The following is a 25,558-nucleotide window of genomic DNA, read 5'->3' on the forward strand; positions in this document are numbered from 1 at the left end:
CTTACAACAAGAGACCAAACCCGATCTGATCTCTCAGACCTGCCCTGGCCCAACCCGATGTTGAGGATATGTTGGTCTAGTTATGTGGTAAATGGCAAGCGATTTACTGGGGCGGCAGTAGTGATTAAGGATAAAGGGATACACAAATTTAAACTCAGCCCCAACTTATCTGCTCAGGCAGCAGAACTAGTGGCTCTCATTGAAGCTCTGAAAACCCTTAACTTGTATACTGACAGTCGGTATGCCTATATGGTAGTGCATGCACATGGGACCCTGTGGAGAGAAAGAGGATTCACGGCCTCAGGCCAAGATTGCACATGGGAGCCTCATTAAAACGTTGCTCGAGGCCCTAATGCTCCCTCTCGGGTTGCCGTGATACATGTGCGTGCCCATGGGAAAGCCCCAGAGGCCGAACAGCGGAGGTATAACCAGCTAGCTGATCGGGGGCCTTATGGCTTCTCATGGTTCAGGATACCGAGGCTAAAACCCTCCTCCCAATACGGCCGAGGAGATAGGTCAAGCCCAGGCTGCGGGAGGCCGGCAGGTTTCCTCTGGATGGTGGAGACTGCCTGGGGGAGAGGTTTTTGTCCCCAGGCCAGTACTCCAGGAAATCTTCCGGCTCTTGCATAAAGAGGGACATTTGGGGTCTGGGGCAATGGTTGGATCCTGAAGGGACTAGGTATGCACATGGAAGCCCAAAGAATTGTTAGTAATTGTGCCATTTGTCAGCAAACAAACCAGAAGGGATGTGGCCCTCCTGCCCGATGGGAGGCCGACCATGGGCTATGTTCCCTTTTCAAAGGTGGCAAGTGGACTTCGCTGAGGTGGGGCTATAAATACCTGCTTGTTTTGTCGATCAACTTACCGGATGGGTGGAATGTTACCCCAGCCGGCATTGTCAGGCTGTCACCAAAGCCCTGTTACAGGAGATACTCCTCGCTCCATCTCCCGAGGTAATTGAATCCGATAGGGAAGCCACTTTGTTTCACAAGTGGTCCAGCAGGTGTCCCAGGCTCTCGGCATACAATGGAAACTACATACACCCTGGAGGGGTCAAGTAGAAAGGATGAATAGAACTCTCAAGGATACTCTTACTAAAATATGCACAGAATCTAACTTAAAGTGGCTCGATGCTTTGCCACTCGCCCTCAGTCTTAAACTTTCACCCTTTGAGCTGGTCTTTGGATTTCCTCCCGAGTACTTATCCCAGGGTTGGAAGTGGGAAATGACTTACTATGGAAACAGGTTTCCGGGTTGCAATCTGTTTTGTTACAGCTGCATCGATACGCGGCGCCTTTCCAGGCCCTTCCCTTGGACCAGACCGTGCATCCATTCCGGATCGGTGACCAGGTCCTTATCAAAAAGTGGGCGTGACCCTCTCACGCCCACACTGTTTCGCTCATCAGCCAAGCCGCGGTTAAAGTCCTCGGGAGCGACAAATGGACACACCACACACGGGTTAAGCGGTTCCTGAACCCGAACCTGGAAGCCGACTCAACAGAAGAGGACATCAGCCCTCTGTCGTCTGGGAATATCAAGGACTAGACGGACTAAAAGGATTGTTTAAGAGAAAACGAATGATGGCTATGTATCACCCAGTAAAAGCTGAGGACTGGGGGCCGTAAGGCTCTCAAATTGCTTTTTAGGGGGGAATTGTTAGACAAAAGGGCCAGATATATGCTTAAGCCAAATATATGCTCAGGCATTTGTCATTTTCCCCGCTTGTTTTTCTAGTCGCTATCCATGTCTAAAGTTACATGGACACAGGATATATATGATGTATACCTAAAAAGGGAATGAGTTAAACAGATGTGCCTACCCATGGGAGAGGATGTATGTGAGGGAAAGGGGGAGGCGAATAGATGGCCCCTAATTTCTACCAGACACAAATTTAGAGAATGCATAGGTTAGCAGAATTAGAGAATGCATAGGTTAGCAGAATTTGACACGCTACATTGTTTGTTCATAGGTATAAAAGAACATGTCTTATGCTTATATGGTGTGCTCCTTCTCAGGCACGAGCCGAGAAAGACACCCGCTCAGCTGACCGAATAAAGAATCTGGTAACCGTCCCCCTGTCTCTCCGTGCCTCCTTGGGGTATTTGGCTAACACTAGGGAAATGTGGTCTAAGTGAAATTACTATAAGGTGGGTGAAAAACTGGTTTAAAGTCCATACTCAAAGAGTAGTTATCATTGGTTCAATGTCAAACTGTGGTTCCACCTGGGTAAGTCCTGGGTTTGTTACTATTCAATATTATCACGAATAACTTAGATAATGGGGTAGAGAGTATGCGTATAAAATGTGCAGATTACATCAAACTGTGAGGGGTTGCAAGTGCTTTGGTGGACAGGATTAGAATTAAAAACAACTTTGACAAATTGGAGAATTGGTTTGAATTGAACAAAATGAAATTTAATAAAGACAAGTGCAAAGTACTTTACTTAGGAAGGAAAAATCTAATGCACAACCACAAAATGGGAAATAACTGGCTAGGTAGTAGTACTACTGAAAAGGATCGGGGGAGGGGGGTGATAGTGGATCACAAATTTAATATGAATCAACAATATGATGGAGCTGCAAAAAAGACTAATATCATTCTGGGATGTATTAGCAGCAATGTTGTATGTAAGACATGGGAAGTAATTGTCCCACTCTCCTCGGGACTGGTGAGGCTTCAGCTGGAGTACTGTGTCCAATTCTGGTCCAATTTAGGAAAGATGGAGACAAATTGGAGAGAATCCAGAGGAGAGCAACAAATACAACAAAAGGTTTAGAGAACCTAACATATGAGGAAGGGTTAAAGAAACTGGGCATGTTTAGTTTTGAAAAAAGAAGACTGAGGAGGAACTTGATTACAGTCTCCAAATATGTTAAAGGCTGTTATAAAGAGGACAGTGATCAATTGTTCTCCACGTGCACTGAAGATAGGACAGGAAGTCAGGGGCTTAATCTAGAGCAAGGGACATTTAGGTTAGATATTAGGAAAAACTTTAACTATAAGAACAGTTAAGATCTGGAATAGGCTTCCAAGGGAGGCCGTGGAATCGCCATCATTGAAGATTTTTAAAAACAGATTGGATAAACACCTGTCAGGGATGGTCTAGATTTACTTGGTCCTGCCTCAGCACAGCAGGCTGAACTAGATGACTTCTCGAGGTCCTTTCCAGCCCTACATTTCTATGATTCTATGAACATTTTGGATCCTGTTTACTGAAAAAACATCCAGCTGTACAATGGACTGAATTTGGGGAGGAAATCTACTTTATTAGATAGGAAAGGTAACTATTGATAAGTGTAGACTCTGGTTTGTTTTCTATGATTTTGTTTTGTATTGTAACCACTTGTTTCCATCACTCTCTTATTTCCTCTTAAATCTTTATTTTTACTTAAATAAACCTTACTTAGCTTTATTGTAAGTGCTCACAAGTGCTGTGTTGTTTAGAGGAGTGGTGGTTTCAAAAAAAAAACTGTAAATTGGGGGGGGGCGGCTAGAAGAAGAAAGCTGGCCGGCGCAGCGCAGCGCCGCGCCGCCCTTCCCCCGTCGGGTCCCCCCGCGGCCCCCTCTGGTTGCTTGCCTGAGCTCCTGCCGTGCCGGGGGGAGAGGGGACGAGCGAGCCTGCGCGCGACGAGCCCTGCGCCGCCGCCGCGAGCTCAACCGAGCGCGCAGGAAGAGGAAGAGGGGACGCGTCCGCAGCCGCAGGTCCCCCGCCACCCCGCCCGGTGCGGCCGTGGCCGGGCCATGCCGGAGACGGATGGAGCGCGCACCGAGCGCCCCCCCGCGCTTGGCGCCGCTGCGCGCTGCTGCCCTGGCTGCACACTCTGGGGCCTTTGATGACAACACACTACTTAAGTTAGTAAAGTATATATTTTTATACTTTTTTATATTTTTTTTTTATTTTTTTTTTAAAATTAAAAAAAAAAAAAAAAAAATAAATTCAAAATTTTTCTTCAAAAAATAAAAAAAAAAAAAAAAAAAAAAAAAAAAATTGCAAAAATAAAAAAAAAATAATCTGTGAGGAGACTAAGGCCTGTAGGGTGAGCATAAAGTGATGTAAGTGTCAAGCAACTTAAGATGTAAACTACTCTGCAAGCTCCCACCGATGTAAGTAGCACACAGTTAGCGAGTAGCAGTGCAGAGGCAGTGTCTAGGTTAGGTTGATGCAGTGTCTAGGTAGATCTTTGCACTTGAGCCCATCTTTTGCTGCCTGACAGCCAGAGCCCCACCCCCAGGGGGGGACAGAACCCCCCCCTGGGCTGCTGGGCCAGCAGCCCGCAGGGGGCTGGGCCCTGTCAGGTGCCCCCTGCTCCCCCTGACTGCCCAAGTGTTCCCAGAAGCCCTGATGATGAGTTAGTGAGGAGTAAGAAAAAAGAGATAAATGTGCGTGTGAAGTGCTTTGTACTGTGGTGGCTGGTGGCTGATTTTATTACTTAAGTGAGTGGGCTTGTGGAAGATTTAGACTTTAAGAAGATTTTGAGAAAGAGAACCACTTTTTTTTTTAATTGATTTTTTAATATATATCAAATATATTTTTCAAACCAAATATATGTGAAATTTGGACACAAACTAGTTTTTACACACTAAATTTGCTTTGCAACACAAACTAGTTTTAAAACTGCACAAAGCTACCTAAATTTTTTAACACAATAGATTTTATTTTTAGATATAAAATAGGTAGATAATTACAAAATTATTAAAAAATATAATTTATAAAATAATAAAATAATAAAGAATAAATAATATTGGCATATGCAATGGTAGGAATGGATGGGGCATGATGAGGTTTGAGGGGAGGGGAGCTTCAGGAGGGAGAGTGTGGGAGTGGTGGAGGGAGGTGTTTGTGGTGTAGTGGGTGTGGGTGGAGTGGGTGTGGTTGCACACCAGTGTATACACTGGGGAGGGGAGTTTGAGAGAAATGTAGTACCATTGTGAGAGGGGGGGAGCTGCCCCGCTGTTTGGAGAGGGGGGACTGAGTGACCTGGTGTATTTGGGGGAGTGATGGAGGCCTGGCTGTGTGATGTGTTTGCTGGGGTGGACTGCAGGAACTTGTTGTCAGTGTATTTAGAAGGGGAATTACAAGGGGCCTGGTGTTAGTGTATTCAGTGGGTGGACTGCAGGGGGCTGGATGTATTTGGTTGGGTTGCTGTGGCCCAGTGATATCGGTGTATGGGGGGGCAGGGTGTTACTGGTGTATGGGGGAGTGTATGGGGGGGGGTTGCTAGGCGTTCGGGGTTACTCATGTCTATGGGGGGGGGTGTTGCAGGCCCGGTGTGGCCGGACTATCGGGGGGCGGGGGACTCGCTAGGCCCGGCGGTGTCCGGCCGGGGAGGTTTGCGGGCAGGCGGCGGTGCAGTGCCGCTGAGGGGAGGCGGGCTCTGGAGCGTTATGTCGGCGGCAGGGTGCGCGTTCTTCTCCCAGGCTGCCCCGGGCCCGTTTCCCGTCATGCCTGGCGGGCCGGCCCGTCCCCTCTGACCCCGGCCCGTCGCTCCCCCATCCGGGCTCTCGGCGCCACACGGGGAAGATGGCGGCGGCGGGGGCGCTCCCTGCCGAGTGGATAAAGAACTGGGAGAAATCGGGCAAGAGCGAGTTGTGAGTGCGGGGCCGCGCGGGGGGAGGAGGGGGCCGGGCGCCGGAGCCTGGGGCCCGCCTGCCGGGCGGGCGGCAGGAGCTGGAGTCTGGGGCCCGGTCGGGCGGAGGGGCCGGGAGTTGGGAACGCAGAGGGCAGGGCTCTGGGCTGCCTTCCCCACACCGCACCCCAAAGGGCTCAGCGCCCCTGCCGGGTCTGTGCCCCTTCACCCTCACTAGCGCCTTCCCCGGGGCGTGACCCGGCCCCCCTCCCCCGGCCCGGCTCGGCTCGCTGGGCTCTGGGCGCACGAGTCCCAAACGCCCCTTCCTGCCCTTGGGCTAAGCTCCCCCGAGCGTTGCCCCGTGGGGCTGAGCCCCAGGCTCTCGAGTTCACCTGGCTCCGCCAGTGCCGGAGCGTCAGGCGCCCCAATACTGAGCTTCCCCGGCAAGGCCCTAACCCCGAAATCCTTCGATCCGAGGGATTTAACGCCCACGTCTCTTCCCCGAGCCAGCCCAGAGTGGTCACTACCGTGCATGGTTCACCCCATCCTGGTGCTCCTGCGGGGGGGCCTTTGTGTGCCAAGAAAGTTCCACTCAGCCCTCCCAAATCCATCTGTGTCCATTGGGCTTGGCAGAGAAAAGAAATGCCTTGTCAGTGTCACCTATCAGGGATCGGCAACCTTTCAGAAGTGCTGTGCCGAGTCTTCATTTATTCACTCTAATTTAAGGTTTCGCCTGCCTGTAATACATTTGAACGTTTTTAGAAGGTCTTTTTCTATAAGTCTGTAATATATAACTAAACTATTGTTGTATGTAAAGTAAATAAAGTTTTAAAAATGTTTAAGAAGCTTCATATATAATTAAATTAAAATGCAGAGCCCCCCGGACCGGTGGCCAGGCCCCGGGCAGTGTGAGTGCCACTGAAAATCAGCTCACGTGCCGCCTTCGGCACACATGCCATAGGTTGCCTACGCTGACCTAGATCCTATTCATAAGAGGTCTCCACTTTGGCAGGTTCCCTGATTGTATTTATTGCCCAGTATGTATTGGGGTTGCCTCTGATCAGGAGGTTTGACTTGAAGTTCACAATCTCCTCAATTTAACATTGACTTGTTACTTGGGATGAAGGTTTTTTAATGTAGATTAATCTGAAGAGCTCTTAAAAACTTCCATCTCTCTGCCATTTGTTAAAAGTGATGACACTTTCAAAGTTAAATTTTAAGCGTAGAATATTTTGAGGTGAATTTCAGTGAGACATTATAGTATTCACAGCATCAAATTTCCCTTACTCAAATTGGCACAGCTGTACAGTCCTCTTAAAAGCTGGATGAGGGGAAGAGGTGGTGAGGTGAATGGAGAATGTAAAGGCCCTCTGCAAACACCACTGTAATTCCCTTGATCTCTTCCATTTTGTAGCGAAAGGAGTGGAATAGCTTTGTTGTTAGTGCCCTTGCATCATGCTATATATAGGCTTGACATAACCATGGCTTAAACACGTTTTGGTCTGTACTAAAAACTAAACTGTATTATGACCAAATAAAGAAACAGCTGTATGGTATAGGGTCCCCTGACAATATAGGCCCATCTACACTGCAGTTATTAAAGAAACTAAAGTTCAAACTCCTTTTTAACTTTCCCTGTTTAGGATTCTATGTTGACAACTGAATTCACAATAAACTTGAAAGATAGTGAATAAGTATAGAGACCGTATATTAGCCATTGTTTACAAATTTTTATGTGTATATAGCAAGAACAATGGAATATACAAATGTAATACTTAAGCAGTGTCTATTAAATATATATAAATAGATGTAGCTCAGTAAATTACACAGTATTTTTCATATAACATAGGTTTCACGTACAAGGCATGTAGTCAAGACTTACCATTTTTTTTCTGGTCCAGTTCTTACTCACGTTTGAGTTAGCAAACTGTTCAATATGATTCATTTTTGAATACCCTCTTATGATAGTGGGGTAATAAAAAGTTAATGTTGAGATATATTTCATAGTTGATTGTGTAAAGATACGTGCGTTGTTTGAAGACTCGGTAGTGCTATAAAAGCAAATTTTCAGCAGTTTAGAAGGGATAGATTAGCTTAGTCTTTGGCTATTATAAGATTCATACAGATCAGCTAAACCATTTTCTAACAAAAAGACTATCTTGGAAATATGTTACATGAAAGTATTCTAGCCTAGGTTTTGAGTCCATGCTTTTAAAAAACAAAACAGAATATAAAATGATTTTGGTCCATCCATGATGGCTTATCACAGTGTTATCAGTTTAAATCTTTTAAAGGTGAAGAATTGTATCTATCAAACATTCCAGAAGATTTCTTGCACACCAAAATTCTGGTTTCCTTGAAAGTACATACTGAGTAATTTTTCTAGAATTTTTATTTTGAAACACTGACCAATCCCTTCTGTTAATAAAGAAAAGCATTTATTGATTGCATTTTACATTCATTTTAGATATCGAAATGAAATGCTTCAAAAATATTTTGTAACAGTTCTAGAAATGAGGAATTAGAAGCTTAGAAAAGGTGCTAGGTGCTTTGCAGAAGACCTAGGACATGATTCCAGCTCTAAAGAGCTTGCAGCGTAAATTAAACGCATAGCATGACTGATTAAGTTCGTAAAGTGTGGGAAGGAGATGAGCTGTAGAAGGACACCACCTGTATTTCTAGCAACTAAAGCTAAGTGACAAATGTTAGCAAAACTTGTTTTACCCATCTTTTTCATTGGGGGCAAGCTCCTATTCTCAAGCCTATGTTTTGAACCAAAAAGTGTCTGGGGAACAATCTACGGTTAGTAGGAAGGAAAGGTGAGGACAGCTAGGAAAATTCATTAATTTCTGGTAATGTAGGGTAGCTCATGAGATCCAGCAAGATCACAGTCTGAAATGGTATGTTGGCAAAGTTATTAGTTATCTATACTTAAACATTATTTTACAATTTGGGAATTGTCCTAATGAAATAGACCAAATAGATTCTTGTTTAGTATTTTGATTCTTGACTGTGACCAGTTCTGGATGCTCAACAGGCAGATGTAAACAGCCCACTACATATTGCTCCTTATATAATACTGTATAAAAGTGTGGTGATCAGGTTATGCTCTGAAGCATGAGAGTTGATGGCTTTTGTAATATTAGGGCTGTCAAGCAATTAAAAAATAAATCATAATTAATCACACTGTTAATAGAATACAATTTATTTAAATATTTTTGGATGTTTTCGATAATTTTCAAATATATTCAGTTACAACACAGAATACAAACTGTACAGTGCACACTTTACATTTATTTTTGGTTACAAACATTTCCACTGTAAACCCCCCCCCCCCCAAAGAAATAGTATTTTTCAGTTCACCTAATACAAGTATTGTAGTGCAATCTCTTTACCAGGAAGGTTGAACTTACAAATGTAGAGTTACGTACAACCCCCCCTCTGCGTTCAAAAATAAAACAATGTAGAACTTTAGAGCTTACAAGTCCAGTCAGTCCTACTTCTTGTTTAGCCAATCAAGTTTGTTTACATTTGCAGAAGATAATGCTGCCTGCTTCTTGTTTACAGTGTCACCTGAAAATGAGAACAGGTGTTTCAATGGCATTGTAGCTGGCATGTCAAGATATTTACGTGCCAGATGCGCTAAAGAGTCATGTGTACCTTGGTGCTTCAACCACCAGTCCAGAGGACATGTGTCCATACTGATGAAGGGTTCTGTTTGGTAATGGTCCAAAACAGTGAGGACCAACAAATGTTCATTTTTACCATCTGACTCAGATGCCACCAGCAGAAGGTTGATTTTCTTTTTTGGTGGCTTGGGTTCTGTAGTTTCTGCATCAGTGTGTTGCTCCTTTAAGACTTCAGAAAGCATGCAGTGGAAGTGTTCTTAAAATGAACAACGTGCTGGGTCATCATCCGAAACTGCTATAACATAAAATATATGGCAGAATGTGGGTAAAACAGAGCAGGAGACATACAATTCTCCAGCAATGAGTTTGGTCACAAATTTAATTAACACGTTATTTTTTTAACAAGCATCATCAGCATGGAAGCATGTCCTCTGGAACAATGGCCAAAGAATGAAGAGGCATATGAATCTTTAGTGCATCTTGCACATACATATCTTGCAACACCAGCTACAACAGTGCCATGCAAATGCCTCTTCTCACTTCCAGGTGACATTGTAATTAAGAAGTAGGCAGCATTATCTCCTGTAAATGTAAACAAACTTGTTTCTCTTAGCAATTGGCTGAACGAGAAGTAGGACTGAGTGGACTTGTAGGCTCTAAAGTTTTACATCGTTTTGTTTGAGTGCAGTTTTGTAACAAAAAACCCTAAATTTGTAATTTGCACTTTCATGATAAAGAGAGTGCACTACAGTCCTTGTGTGAGGTGAATTGAAAAATACTATTTCTTTATCATTTTTAAAGTGCGAATATTTGTAATAAGTAATATAAAGTGAGCACTGTATTTTGTATTCTGTGTTGTAATTGAAATTGATATATTTGAAAATGTAGAAAATCATCCAAAAATATGTAATAAATTTCAATTGGTATTCTGTTGTTTAACAGTGAGATTAATTGCGATTAATTTTTTTTTAAGTTAATCGCATGAGTTAACTACAATTAATCAACAGCCCTACATATTATCCTTGCTAGTCTGATCTTTTGTACTTTTTAAAGAGTCTTTGTTTATTTTGATAAACATGTATGACAAATGTATCAAAAAGCATGGAGTGGATCATGCTACTGTAAATTAAAAAATGCAATATCTATAGTCAGCATTGACAAAGAGATTAAGACAATTCAATCTCTATATTATTCTAAGCAGTATGAAAAATACTAAGTCATAACAGATCATAAAGATTCTGGACATATGCATAGATGGCTACTCTCTAAAATAAGAATATAACAGATTAGTCTAAGCAATCAGCAATCCGATTCCTATAAATTCTTCACAGCCCTTATTTATAAGTATTTATAATTGTACACTTTATAAACGAAGGATGTAAATAACATATAAAAACAGTAACTGTGTAACCGATTAAGTTTCTGTCAGTTACACAGTTAAACGTTTACCCATAGGAACTAGGGTGTGTGTGGGGGTACTGCAGCACCCCCACATTTTACATGGGTCCCCGCTGCTGGCCCCTGCGCCCAGGGGTCCCTGCTGCCGCCTGGCATCCTGGCTGCGGGGCTGGCAGCCGCACTGGGATGCCAGGTGGCTGCGGGGCTGGCAGCCCGGAGGGACCCTGGGCAGAATTTAATCGTTAACAGAAACCGGTGAGCATCAGGCTTATCAGTTAACCAGTTAAACTCGTACATCTCTATTCTAACTTAATTTAATGAGCTTTTTTACTGACTTGTAATGTCTAGTCCTTCTTAGACAATTTTTGAACTATTTGTTGCAATTAGTGAGTTTCACATACCAGTTATATATTGGAAACAAGTATTTAAAATTTTTTGCCTTTTAATTTGTGTGTCACTTGTTTTTGAGAGAGGTTAGTTAGTGCTGGTCCTTTTCTTTTCTTTTTTCTTTTCTTTTCTTACTAACTGTTCTTAATCTTCTTTGAAGCTCCCACACTTGTAACTTTATTTTAGTCCTGTGTTTTTTTTAAATGAGGTGACCCAAACTGAACATTGTTCACGGTAAGGTCATTTTTATATGTGCGCGTGTTCACATACACACGCAGAGTGTACATGTGTCTCTCTTAACCCTTCTAAGTATACCATAATATCTTATTTGTGTGTATTTCGCCACTGCTTGGTACTGGGCGGACAGATCCATTGAACTTATACAATGACACCTTTGTTTTCTTGTAAATTAAAAAACTAATCCAGGACCGTGTAGTGTGTCAGAGTAGCTTTAGTGATTTCTTTGGCCACGTTAAACAATGGGTTGATCTTCAAGATGAGCTGAAAGAGCATTCTTGATATTTTGAGTCTCATTTCAGTTTGTTGTGTGTGATGGGAGTTTATATTTGTCTGTAGTATAGAAACAACTTAAAATCCTTGAAATTGCACTAAGATCTACTGAAGTGGACACTTCAGCACACAGTGGAGTTCCATTAACATCACAGCTTGTTGATCCATTATAAAAACTGATATCGGAAGGACTTTGTGCTCCAAAAGGTCTGCCTGAGTGGATCCCAGTGTAGGATCAAGGACTTGGTTTGACGGTTAATTTTAAGCAGATAGTAGAAATGACTGCACATAGGCTGACTGTAATGTGTACTAATTAATCTATTTAATATTTAAAAAAATACATAGTAGACTCAGAAGAAAGACTAGTTTGAGATCAGATGGCCTGAAATAGTTCTTTTGAAGAAATATTGATTTTTGTAAATGCTTTTAAAGGTCTATTTATCTTGGTTAATAATGAATAGAAGAAAATTCACCATTAGTGAAAGAATGAAATAGAAGCTTCTTGGCCCCAACTTTAGAACTAGACCTGTCCATGTTATGTGGTATGTTAGAGAGAATCTATTGTGTTTTCTGTGACAGTAAAAAAGTAATAATAATAATTTGAGCCATACCTTTACTTCATATGGCACAAAAACTTCCATAATGTAGCTGTACAGTGAACCTGCTTATTGCATTATGTTTACATTTGAAATTGCACATTTTCTTAATGTTTGACACAGTATATATATCTTTTTGTTGTTAAAATCATCTAATCCTTTGATTGATAGAACAGCTGTTTGGATCAGATTGGAAGTGAGTTGTGTGCATTGGTTTCAAGCAGCCTGAATGACTGGCTATGATTGTTGTATGAGCTTTCTTTACAAGAGTTAATATATAATTTTGGTTATGATATCAAGGAAGCCTAATATTTTTATATATAATCTACATTATAACATACTGCTATGAGTTTATATATCTTTATGAGAGAATATAGAGATTGCATAGTTTCGATGCTGTCTTCATTTTTAATTCTCTCAGACGCTGAAATGAATTGTAATATATCTAAAGTTGTGGTCCTTACAAGGATATAATTGTTCTCTTGGAAACTTTAAAAGAATCCGATTTGAGCAGTCTACTACATTTTTATCAGTGTAGGCATTTACACATTTTTTAGGTCTCTGCTCTTATGTTTTGGGGCCTAATCTTGCAGTGAGAACAGCGCAGGAAGATCCCGGGTACCCTTGAAGAGCATTTTTGAAGTCAAAGCCCCACCTGGGTGCACAGATAGCTATTTTAAAAAAATAAATAAAAATCTTAAAATATATAAGGTCTTCTCTTTCACAATCCAGTGTTGTTTTTAAAATGGATACAAGATTTAGAATGCTGTTATGTAGACATATTTTTTAAAATATGGGATTTGCACAATATAACACAGACAATGATCCAGAGGACAGAACCCTCCAGCCTATAATTACCTTTTTATATTTTTATTCAAAGATTAAAATAGTTACTTAGTGTGTGCACACTCCTTCCCCTTGCTGGGATTATGTTCTGTGAAATTATGTGAATGCTTTATGCCTAGCATTAAAAAGTGAACAAATATGTCAAACATACATATGGGCAAAAGTTCAATAATGGACATTAGAAAGATACTTGCATGTCACTTCTTAATGATATTATGTAAATGGCAGTGTTTCCTTGCCTACTTTCATGTCCTTATATTGCTTTAATTTCTCAGCTTTCTGGGAGTCGTGCTGAGAAAGTGTGGCAATCCAGAAGTTGGTGTATGGAAGTACTACAACATTTGTAACTTTTCTAAATTAAGATCATAATTTTAGCTTTAAGTATTGAATAAAGGTTATGTTTTGGTTTTCAACTGGTTTGGTTTGTCAAAATAATCTAAAATAACTAGATACATATAGAACAGCAAACAGTACTATATAATTTTATTTGTAACTGAACTTTGACTGTTTTTGAAAACTGAAATTGTATAAAGAATATTTTTCTTTTCAGTTTGCAGTTATGCCGCATGCTCAGTGAAAATAAAAGCCATGAAAATGTGACTTTCAGAGGTAAGTTGATATCACCCAATATACTTGGAGTGTGTATATACACCTCTACCCCGATATAACGCTATCCTTGGGAGCCAAAAAAATCTTACCACATTATAGTAAACTTGCTTTGCTCCACCATAGCGCGCAGCCCCCCGCTTCCCCCCACCCGCCCCCGGAGCACTGCTTTACTGCATTATATCTGAATTCGTGTTATATCGGGTCACGTTATATCAGGGTAGAGGTGTATATGAAATTGATCAGGGTCCATATGTGTGCCTAGATGGAATGTCAATATGTATGGTGATTGCTGCATAATAAGAAGGGGAGCTCATTGCATACAGCAAGGAGGATATCCATTTACACAGATTCAGTTAATCTCAAACATTCACATAGGAAGTATGTAAAGGGAGCGCTCTGCAGACCTGCAACCAGTCTTTGGTTGGGGAGGTGGATTTAATCTCCAAAGCTCCTTGTGAAGTTCCATAATGAAAGTCCAACTGCTTACATTTTGTGGAGAGCTGAGTTTTATTCTAACAAGGAATTAGGTATATAAGAAATGCTTGGAACGTACAGAAGTAGCTGCTTAATAATGCAAATATAAACTCTTAAACATATTGTTGAGTTTGCTCCTATTGAGTTATAGTTCTTAGTTTCCAATTCTGTCTTCCTTGGGTAAATATATTGCCAGTTTTAGTTTCTAAAGTTCCAATTTTTAAAAGGGTTTTAATGTTCATTCTAAAATGCGCATACTTACAATTTTGATGGGCAGCTTTAAGAATTAGAATGATTAAAATGTCGAAGGAAAAATAGAAAAGCATAATTTTTCAACATAAACAAGATAAATTGAATTTTGGCTTTGTTTGCTCTGCATGATTCCCTGAAAGGAAAGATTCAATATTATGGAGTCTGCAATGCTGCTTACTTTGTTTAGGTGGTGTCTGGGGATCTTGTTAAAACAGTTGCCTTGGGAAACGATAAAAGCAGAGGGGATTATTATTGTGAAACACAATGTGATTTAATTAATTTTGCAAAATAAAAAGTATTTAATGTTAAACAAATCAGTAAAATTGCAAAAATATATTTTAACTCCCAAATATGTTTAGAATAAGTCATTGTTTTAATACAAGGCTGATGGCCCAAAAATGAGCTGTTTTCAGTCATCATCTTCCTGTATTGACTTTTATAAACTTGAGATTAAAACTTTCAATACAATTTATAAAGCTGTCTAGAATTTGTGATGTTTCCTTCTGATTGAAGAAAGTAACTAGATTTGGTGACATACTTAAAAAAATGAAATTTATGCAGTCTCTATAATTGAGCAATTCTCATTCAATTAAAACATAAAAGGGTCTGATTCTGCTCTCACAATGATGTAAAATGGGAATAACTCCATTTAAATCAGTGTTTTTTGTTATAAAACTAGTGAGAGGAAATCAGGCCCACAGTCTACTGGGGAACTCCTATTTATCTATTTCAGAAGATAAATTAGCTTCATGAAGACAAAACACTTTAAATTTTATTTTTTTCTTTTTTAAGATGCTTAGATACAACAATGGTGCTTTCAATAAAAAAAAAAAACTGTGATTAATTCATATTATTTTTGTCTGAATTGTTACTACCAGCACTTCTTAAAATTCTGAGAATGTTCTATATCAAATTCAACTGCTGCTTCCTTTATATATTAAAATTATTTATTTGTATTTTGATTATTATTATTGTAGTATCCTAGAAACACCAATCAAGGATTATGGTTCCATTGGGTTATGTGGTATACAAGCAGATAGGACAGTCTGTGCCCCAAGAGTTTTTTTGCTATACTTTAACATTTGCCCCGGATGCTGTTTCTCTCTCAGACTAAGTTGAGATTTAAGCTGAGAACAGAAGGTCTGTAAGTGTAATAGAGATTGATTCTGTCTCATCTGATGACTAAGGTATTAAACTTTTTAAATTATTTCTGGAGCATATGTTGACCTACTATAAAATGCTTCTTTTTGAAAATTATATATTTCAAATATCCTAAACATCCACCCAAAATTTAAACAACCCCCTCAAACATCTACTTCATATTGGATCAGACCTGAAGTTCATATAGTTCATTGTCCTGTCTCCAACAGTGGCCAGTACCATATGCTTTGGAGGAAGATGTAAGATTGCTGCAGTACGGAGGGTTGGGGTTACATGTCCCCACATTAGGTCTCCTCCTGAATTCTAATAGTTAGAGATTGGCTTAAGCGCTGACGAATTAGAGTTCCTTCATCAGAAATACTACATGGGGTCTCGTGCCCTCCCTCCACCCCAATTTTAGCCAGGGTTTGCTGGCCGTGGTCAGTTAACATGCTGCAGCACGGCCCCCTCCCTGCAAGGCAGCTGCTGGATCTGGCAAGCTGGGAGCTGCAGCCGTAGTGAGAGGCAGTGGCAAATAGCTGGGAGCTGCAGGGTGAGCCACTGCTTTTGCTGTTGCCTCTCCCTGCCCCTCCCTGCAGCTCCCAGGTGTTTGCCATTGCCTCTCCATGGAGAGCTAACACCTGGGAGCTGCAGGGAGAGGCTGCTGAGGGTAGGGGGTCATGCCTAAGAGGGCATAACTCAAGCTGTTGGGAGGGACCTTTAAATTGTGCCCCTCCCAACAGGTACCAGTCATCTCTCTCAGAAGTCCCTAACCCCGTCACCCCGCCACCTCAAGCTTCCCCCCCTGCTTCCAGTCTGCTAGGCAGAGAATGAGGGGACTCTGTGAACCATACTTTAACTGTAAAAGAGCCTCATGTGGCTCAGGAGCAGCGATTTGGCCACCCCTGGCCTGTAATATAGTTATACGCATAATGAAAATGTACCTCCTTTGTGTTTTGTCTTTTAGTCACATTAGTTATTATAAATGTATTACTCACACTGTAATAAGGTGTTTTAAAGACAATTCTCTATACATTTAAAATAGTGTAGCCATCTGTTTTTGCTGGAACCATGTGTACAAAACAAGCATGTACTTAATGTTCTATAATTCTCCCCTAACACACAGTCTCTGTTCCAAGGAGCAGTGAAGAACTTTGCAATTTAATGTAACGCTCTGAAGCATGTGACATTACTTAGTCATAGAAGTTTTTCTCTCACTTTTCTCTCTAGGAAGTATTCAGCCTGACAAATTGTTACTTAGTTATTAATTTTCCACCTAAAGAAGTGGATATTGATTATCTTAATTTTTATAGCTGCAACTTAGTTTATTATAGTATTTTTCCTTCGTCATGACGTAATCTCCAATTTATGTGGACTATGCAAATGTGTCTTTATGTTTAACTTTAGCCAGTTAAACTCATATTGTTGTGCATGAGACTGTTGTAATAATTCATCCCATTTTAGTCTATGGCATTTAACTTTCTTTCCATAGAATCTCTAGGGCAAGGACCATATTTTGCTATGTGCTTGTACAATGCCTTGTACCGTGAGGCCAGATTGGGACCTCAAAGCGCTGCCTTATACAAATAAATAATCTGGGTGAAATGGGGGAAAAAATAGATTTTCCCTAAAAGTTAGACCAAGGATTACCTAACACTTGTGATCCTATGTTTTATGTTTGACAGATATCCAGCAGGCTCTGTATGAGCTTGCAAATCACGTTGTCAAGGGAAACCTAAAGCACGATCAAGCTTCTAATGTTCTCAGTGATGTTATAGTAAGTATATATTTGTACTACTTGCTGTAGGTTTATTTAATATTTTAGTTAGCTTATTACTTACGGAAGTCAGAGTAAATGGTTAACCAGCAGAAACACACCAGACCCTGCAGCCATAGTCCCTTAAAACTTCTAAAGAAACTGCTTTTACTCTTGGGGCTTGTACACACTAGCACTTAGTTCAGTATAACTCAAGTGCTCAGGGGTGTGAAAAAGCCACTCCCCGAGTGACGTTAGTTGCATCATTCTGAGCACCGGTGTGGACAGCGCTGTGTCGGTGGGGGAAGCTCTCCTGCTTGGTGAAGTGGACTTGGAAGTGTAACTCTATGCCAGATACTCTGCCCATCTTGTTCTATCCCTCTTCACCCCTCCCCTCCCAATTAAGGTGATACTTTTGACTGTTAGCACCTTATAGTTTCAGCATAACTTTAAGGTCTACTGTGTGTTGTGAAATATCAGAGGGGTAGCCGTGTTAGTCTGGTTCTGTAGAAGCAGCAAAGAATCCTGTGGCACCTTATAGACTAACAGACGTTTTGCAGCATGAGCTTTCGTGGGTGAATACCCACTTCTTCGGATGCAAGACTGTGTGTTGTGAAGAGAGAGGGAATGAAAACACTGAAATGACAAATATTACTTGTATACAGTTATAACTATTGTGCCAAGACCACTGTAAAGAATATGTTGGTGATGCTACATCTTTCCTGTTGAAGTGCACTGTAATTGAATGAAAATTTCCCAAGGCTAGGTTAAAATGGTATTTGTGGAAAGTATATTGAGGATCATCTGGTGAAAAGCTGAAGAGAGAAACAAATGTTTTATAGACATACATGGGGGACATTCTTGACTGGGAAGTTTGGATCTTTTTTAACTTTATTGTTCTTTTGTGTACCCACAATGCTAGCGAAGCCTTTCAGTTTTTACAATCAGTACTTTTACTGTAGAAAATAGTTTAGATACTAGAATGTTCAGGAGGGAGGAGTGGGTGTTTGGGGTAGCTATAGAACAGCGCTGTGGGCTTTTTAGCTAATGCTATGTCTGATTTATGTGGAGCTCACTTAAATTTCCAACATATTTAAAAATACCTCAGGACTGAAGCTATGGGGGGCGGGGGAAGGGTGGACTGATTTAGATAACCTGTTTTAATTTTGTTTGGCTGTTGTGCTTTTTAATTATTTTCTTAGAGAGGTTGATTTTCACTGGTTGGTAACCATTAAAACATATTGATTTGCAACTGAATACAGCCGTTATGCTAATTTTGGTATTTCTTTTTGCTGACCTGAAGGATATGCTATATCTAACTACATTTTTCTCATATTGTATAATTGTATAGCTAATGTGCACTTAATTAGATTCTAAGTTTTTACTTCTTTATTATGTTAAAAAATGGTGAGTGATGCATTTCTTATTTACTAAATGATTATTGTTTTGGATTTTTGCCCAGCTGTATTTGGATGGAAACTGGAATGCACAAAACTAGTTTTACGTCACTTAAAAACTACTTGCTTACAAAATCAGACATAAAAATACAAAAGTGTCACAGCATACTATTACTGAACAATTGCTTACTTTCTCATTTTTAACATACAGTTATAAAATAAATTAATTGGAATATAAATATTGTACTTACGTTTCAGTGTATAGTATATAGAGCAGTATAAACAAGTTGTATGAAATTTTAGTTTGCACTGACTGCTTTTGTGCTTTTTATTAGCCTGTTGTAAAACTAGACAGATATCTTGATGAGTTGATGTACCCCTGGACGACCTCTGTGTACTCCGAGGGGTACACATACTACCTGGTGAGAACCACTGCAGTAGGCTGCCCCAGCAACTTCCACCAGTTCAGTAGTTTGAATATCATTAAATTCTGGCAGCAAACATATACTGTTTGAATATTATTTTTATTTAAATCATATAATAGATTTAAAGTAAATTTAGTAATTAACATAGATTCTCAATTTCAGTTTTAAATAGATTTATTTTTAAAAAGAAAACCATGTATGATTTAATTTAAAACAAACTGTTTTTTTAATTTAATTTTTTTTAATCTACCTTGATTTATATGGCATTGTCTTTTCAATGTACTCAGCCTAGGGTGAAACGGGAACCCCAGGATCTGGAGTTACTGTGTGTTAGTGTTTGGGTACATAGTGTATGGTGTCAGTTTGGCAGATGATTTGTTACATGAAGCCATTTCTTAAATTCTCTGATTTTTAACTTCGAAATTAAGGGAGATGTTCAAAGGCACAAATGACATTTAGGGTACCTACATTCTCTTGACTTAGGATACCTGACTGTCATTTGTGCCTTTGACACTCCACCTCTTATTTACACCATTTCTGAAACAGTCACTATTGTTAAGTGGTGTTCAGTCATTTTAACTTTAATGAAATGTGTGTTTTATATGTTTATATAAGTTAAAAACGATATTATGGTTCGGATTTTGTAAGTGCAAAAGTCAGAACTTTGATTTGTTTGGGACACTATATAGTTTTGAATAATTATCAAAATGAATAAAACTGGCTGTGGACATGCTTTAAACTGTAAACTTGGAAAATTATATTTAGGAAATTCAGTGTACTGTTGATGCACAGTACATTCTTAAAATAATTTTAAATTTGATTATTAATCAAAACTTTTTTGAAGTTAGCTGGCTTAAAGTATTCTTCAATATGCTGTTCAGGCAAAAGAATATTCTTAAGGCATGCAGAATGTCATTTCTATTTAACTGTGTATCACCACCACTTAGAATAACAAAAAGAACCCAAACCCGGTTAATTGAATCTTAATTGTGCACCCAAAAAAGGCATCTTTGGGTTGAAGAATAAATATAAAATACTTAGTTCCAAAACTGAATTGTAGAAGCACTTGAAAACATGGACGTACAATGGGCGTGTCTTGTCAGCCTCTAATAATAGCATTTCTAATTCAGTGCACTTTTAAAACTTATACCATACCCTCAGACATGAGTTTAACTGTTGTTGAGATTTTTCTTACTGGATTTTTCTTTCAGTACTTTTCAGCTCACTTGATAATGATTTCCTTTGTATTAATATGTTCTTTTGTATTTTACCAAACACATCAGGCACAATAGATAGTTAAACCACTCCTGTTCATTGATTTAACAAGAGTAATGTTAGTGGATCTAAATTGACATTTCTGTCAAGACTCTATTCCTTTATTAAAACACTAGACTAAAATATTCTTATTACACATTGTGGTATTCCTGCATTTACTGTCTTTTTTTTGTTTTTGTTAGGAATTTCGGGATGACATGTCCTCCATCCTTGCTGATGTATTCTGCATATTGGGTAGGTTTCTTTCTTCCTTTCATCACACTGAAGGAGAAGTGTGTGTTACATAATAAAACACTACTTATGCCTTACCAAACTATATGTACGTTGTTTAGAAGTCAAGGAAATTGATGGTAATTACAATCTGTTTGAACAGGACTATTATGCATCTCCCTATAACTAGCAGAGTTGAAGTTTCTGCCATTAGTACTAATGCATTGGTGCAGTGTGTCAGGCAATCCAAATTTCCAGACAACAGAGGCAGATTACTGGTCTTAATGATTGACTATTTTTAGCTGAAGATTTTTTGGTAGTTTCCCAGCAGTCTCTAGGCATTATCTGCCCTTTATTGTAGTTTTGTGGAAGAATCCATGTTGGAGATGAGGCTCTTATTTACAAAAATTCCTTTCAGAACTCCCAATAAAAGGAGCAACATATGTACATTTCTGTCCTGATTGTGCAACCTTTACTTATTCCAATAGTCCCATTAAAGTCGATGGAAATACATGCACAAAAAAGTTACAGAAGCTTGCTCTTAGAGGTTGTGAAGTCACTGACTTAGCAATAGTAACCATAATTATGACTTTTAAACAAAAGCTCTTATAAACATGTTAATCATAATTTGTCTTTAATTCTTACAAATCCGGATTGTAAATAGTAATGGTAGTTGCTATTGTAGCTGTATTTACACTTATGCTGTTACTGAAATGGAGCTTAGTCTTACATTATACCTATTGTTCAGAAATACAGTCAGCTGGGTAGGTACAGGAAGAACAATGAGTATAGACAAAACACATACTTTAAAGATAAGATGCAAGAGAAAAAAGTACACTTTATTCTTTTACAATATATGAAGTTGACCAAAACTTTTCTTTTTATATAGAGGTATATAAAATCATGAGTGATGTGGAGAAAGTGGATAAGGAAAAGTTATTTACTTATTCCCATAATACAAGAACTAGGGGTCACCAAATGAAATTAATAGGCAGCAGGTTTAAAACAAATAAAAGGAAGTTCTTCTTCACGCAGCGCACAGTCAACTTGTGGAACTCCTTAACCTGAGGAGGTTGTGAAGGCTAGGACTATAACAGCGTTTCAAAGAGAACTGGATAAATTCATGTTGGTTAAGTCCATAAATGGCTATTAGCCAGGATGGGTAAGGAATGGTGTCCCTAGCCTCTATTTGTCAGAGGATGGAGATGGATGGCAGGAGAGAGATCACTTGATCATTGCCTGTTAGGTTCACTCCCTCTGGGGCACCTGGCATTGGCCACTGTCGGTAGACAGATACTGGGCTAGATGGACCTTTGGTCTGACCCGGTACGGCCTTTCTTATATTCTTATGTTTCCCTCTATCTACTAAAAGTTCTTCCTGCCTTTTTTTAACAGTAGAAAGATGTCATGGTTTACCTTGTTTTTAATTAAGATATTTTATTGAAATTTTCAAACAGACTATATAATATATAAAACAAACTAAGAAGATACTTGCAGGCATGATGTAAATCCACATATATCTGGAAAAACACATACTATGAAAACACAGCTACTAATAAAGTACCTGCTGCCGCAGTCAGATCCGTGTGGACAGACCCTTGTGCCCTCAAAGATCAGATTACCCCAAGAGGGTCAATCTGTGTACAAAAATAAATAAATATAAAATGGTATAAAACACAAGGCAAAGAATATTGTGTTCTAGTTCTTTAATCAAAGGATGAACAGTCATATATTTTAAGCAGTTTATGTAGAAATTTTGGTAATTTTTACAAAAATGGTGCTAACTGACCTATGAAAAATTTATTATATAAGAAGATTCAAATTCAGGAAGATTTAAAATTAGAAGGAACATAGCCCACCCATTTCAAAGGAATATTCTTTCTAGCTACAGTGATAGCAATCAGAAGAGCTGTTTCTTCCCATACCATCAAACATATGAGCTCTATAACTTGATAAGTAACCTGATCTGTTATGAGCGCATTTCTGGCGGGAGGTCAGATTTGTGTTCAATTTCATATATATATATTTAGTGAGATAAAGATTCTGAAAAACAGTTTTAAACTGTAGTTCAAAAAGTTAAATTGAATTGAGATGTGGCTTTAGTTGAGTGAGTGATCTTGCAGTTTCATTTGACTAATGAGGGACAGTGAGTCTTCTCTTAAAGATATTTAAGATTTTGTTATCCAGGAATATATAGCATTTTACCCAAAACTGCTAACATCACTGAAATACTGGCCCAGCTACTACCATTAGTATCAGCAGCAACATCTTCTCTGTTTTTGGTTTGACATCTGTATGGACCACCAAGAAACTCTTGAGACTGTTCTTTTTCTTTCTTTTCCAGATTTGTAATCTACAAGAATGTGTAAATGTAACTGCTGATTTCATTTAGGAAACTGACTTTTTTCTCCCCCTTTATGTTGGAGGGCTCTGTCTGATATTGTGCATTATTGCCAAAATCCTGCAGCAAAAACATGCGTATTTTGGATCTGATTTTTTCAAATGTAAATAAATAAGCAGAAACATTTGGGGCTGGGAAAGAAAGCTAATTTATAAATAAAGGAGATGTCATCTTGCTTTGCATATCACCTGAGTGCTCAACAGTAGCTGTTGAGAGAGTTGTGGCTACAGGAGAAGATAATGCTGGCTTGGCCTACCCTAAATTGTTTCTGAAAACAGAATCCTTGGGATCACTCAAATTCTCCATTAGTAGAAACAAGGGATTGGCAAAAAAGACCTTTTTTAATGTCTCGTGATCGATATCATTCTAGCTTCTATATTAACATAATTTTGATTGATTTTTATAGTGAAGATTGTGGGCTTATTAATATCCCTGAATTAAATAGTTCTGGAATTTGTTCTTTTAAAAAATGTCAGGGAAAATGAGGGCTAGTTTGTGCATTAATGATCTTCCCTGAGATAGGGGTTATGCATTGTTGCATTGTGTCTGGAGTAGTTCAGGAGAGAGATTGTGACTCAGGGCTAATCTATACTACTGTGCTACATCAGCTCATCTGCACCAATGCACGTCTGGGGAAGATATGCTATGCTGACAGGAGAGGCATAATTACTCCACCTCAGCGAGAGGCAGCAACTATGTTGGCGGGAGAGCGTCTCCCGCTGACATACCACTAGTGTGAACAGTGCTTAGGTTGACGTAACTTGCATTGCTTGTGGGGGTGGCTTTTTCACACCCCCTCCACCCCCCACCCCCCTAGTGACATAATTTACATCGCCTTAAGTGGTAGTGTACACAAACCTTCAGTTTGACTGCTGATCTGGGAAAAGTGTAAACTTCACTGGCTCTGTACCTAGCTTACTGTATGTTTTCTGACATGCCAACCTAACTATGCTCTATGCTTCTATAGAGGCTGCTTCATTCACCTTCTGTGTTGTGAGCCGTGTAACGGGTAGTAAGGTAGTAATGGGGCACCTTGTAGTGCTGTACAAGTGGGCCACAATCTGGCCCTAAATGCAAATAGTAGTATTTAAAGCAACATGAAGGAGGTTGAGAAATCGAATGGCAGGAAGTTCAAAATGGAAGTTCTTCCTGCGATATTAACCAGAGCCACGTTAAGTGCTCTGTGATTTTGATATCCTACTTTAATAATACAAAATATATCACTGTTTAACAAGACAAATACATACTACTAGGTACATTCAAAGCAATGGTTAATATTGCAGGAGTAACTTTAACTTTTGCACTTGATTTCTCAGCTTCAGTGTTAAACTAACAATTGAGATTTTTTTGTACTCAATGTAAATGATTAGTTCCAAGTAAGGCCTGGTCCCTTTTCTAGTTCTAGATTTAAAACATAGTTGTAGAAAACATATTTGCATATATGTAGAAAACATATTTAAAAGGATTAAATATTGACGTATAAAAATCTGGTGTGGGTGTTTATTGAAAAAGTCAAAATGATTCTTTCTTTATAGAATATGCAGACTAATTGCCCAGTTACTTTATAGACAAGCCATTATAGTTAACTGAGCGCACAGCTGAGTTAAAATTCACAGTAATTATGCTACTGCATATTATTTGGTAATTGCTACTTGATTTCTACATGTTATGGATAATAGGAAATATAGGGTAGATTGTTTTCTCTTGAATAACTCTAAAAGCTGATTACAAAGAAAATTTGTTCAAAAAATTCAGATGCAGAAACTTAGATAAATTATACAGTATCACATTCACAGAGCGATAGAGCTCAGTTTGTTTAAAAGCAGCAAGTTCATTACAGTTTTTCAGTCTCAGGGCAAATTAATTAGACTTTAGCGGATTTAAAATATTGTTGAATAAAACAGTTGTGGCATAACTGAAAAATCTGGAAAATGTCAAATAATTGTTGATACTCAAATCTCTGCTTTTGTCACAACTGTATGAATTAAGGATGTATACATGCTGGAACTGGGTTCCTTGGCTTGAAGTAGTAATAACTAGGGCTGTTGATTTAATCACAGTTAACTCATGTGATTAACTACAAAAAATTAATTGCGATTAATCACAGTGTTAATCACACTGTTAAACAATAGAATACCAATTGAAATTTATTAAATATTTTGAATGTTTTTCTACATTTTCAAATATATTGAATTCATTTACAACACAGAATACAAAGTGTACAGTGCTCACTTTATTTTTATTACAAATATTTGCACTGAAAAATGATAAAAGAAATGAGAAATACATCTCTACCTCGATATCACACGACCCGATATAACATGAATTCGGATATAATGCGGTAAAGCAGTGCTCCGGGGGGCGGGGGCGGGGCTGCACACTCCGGTGGATCAAAGCAAGTTTGATATAATGCTGTTTCACTTATAACGCGGTAAGATTTTTTTGGCTCCTGAGGACAACGTTATATCAAGGTAGAGGTGTAGTATTTTTCAATTCACCTCAGACAAGAACTGTAGTGCAATCTCTTTATCATGAAAGTGCAACTTACAAATGTAGATTTTTGTTGTTGTTGTTACATAACTGCACTCAAAACAAAACAATGTAAAACTTTAGAGCCTACAAGTCCACTTTGTCCTACTTCTTATTCAGCCAATCGCTCAGAGAAACAAGTTTGTTTACATTTACA

General features: G+C 39.2%; 1 protein-coding gene across 2 annotated transcripts in view; it reads left to right on the forward strand.

Annotated features, from left to right (window-relative positions):
* Window positions 1-5,440: 5,440 nt before the first annotated feature.
* The window catches only part of THOC2 (THO complex 2), a 102,864-nt gene continuing 82,746 nt past the window's right edge, over window positions 5,441-25,558 (forward strand). For both annotated transcript variants that reach the window (XM_039487931.1, XM_039487932.1), the window contains exons 1-4: window positions 5,441-5,589; window positions 13,484-13,542; window positions 17,094-17,185; window positions 20,444-20,495. In XM_039487931.1, the coding sequence (XP_039343865.1) occupies window positions 5,522-5,589; window positions 13,484-13,542; window positions 17,094-17,185; window positions 20,444-20,495 (271 nt within the window). In that variant the 5' untranslated portion in view covers window positions 5,441-5,521. The remainder of the gene's footprint in view (window positions 5,590-13,483; window positions 13,543-17,093; window positions 17,186-20,443; window positions 20,496-25,558) is intronic.

Source organism: Mauremys reevesii, linkage group 9 (genome assembly GCF_016161935.1).
Source record: "Mauremys reevesii isolate NIE-2019 linkage group 9, ASM1616193v1, whole genome shotgun sequence".
Taxonomy (NCBI): Eukaryota; Metazoa; Chordata; order Testudines; family Geoemydidae; genus Mauremys; species Mauremys reevesii.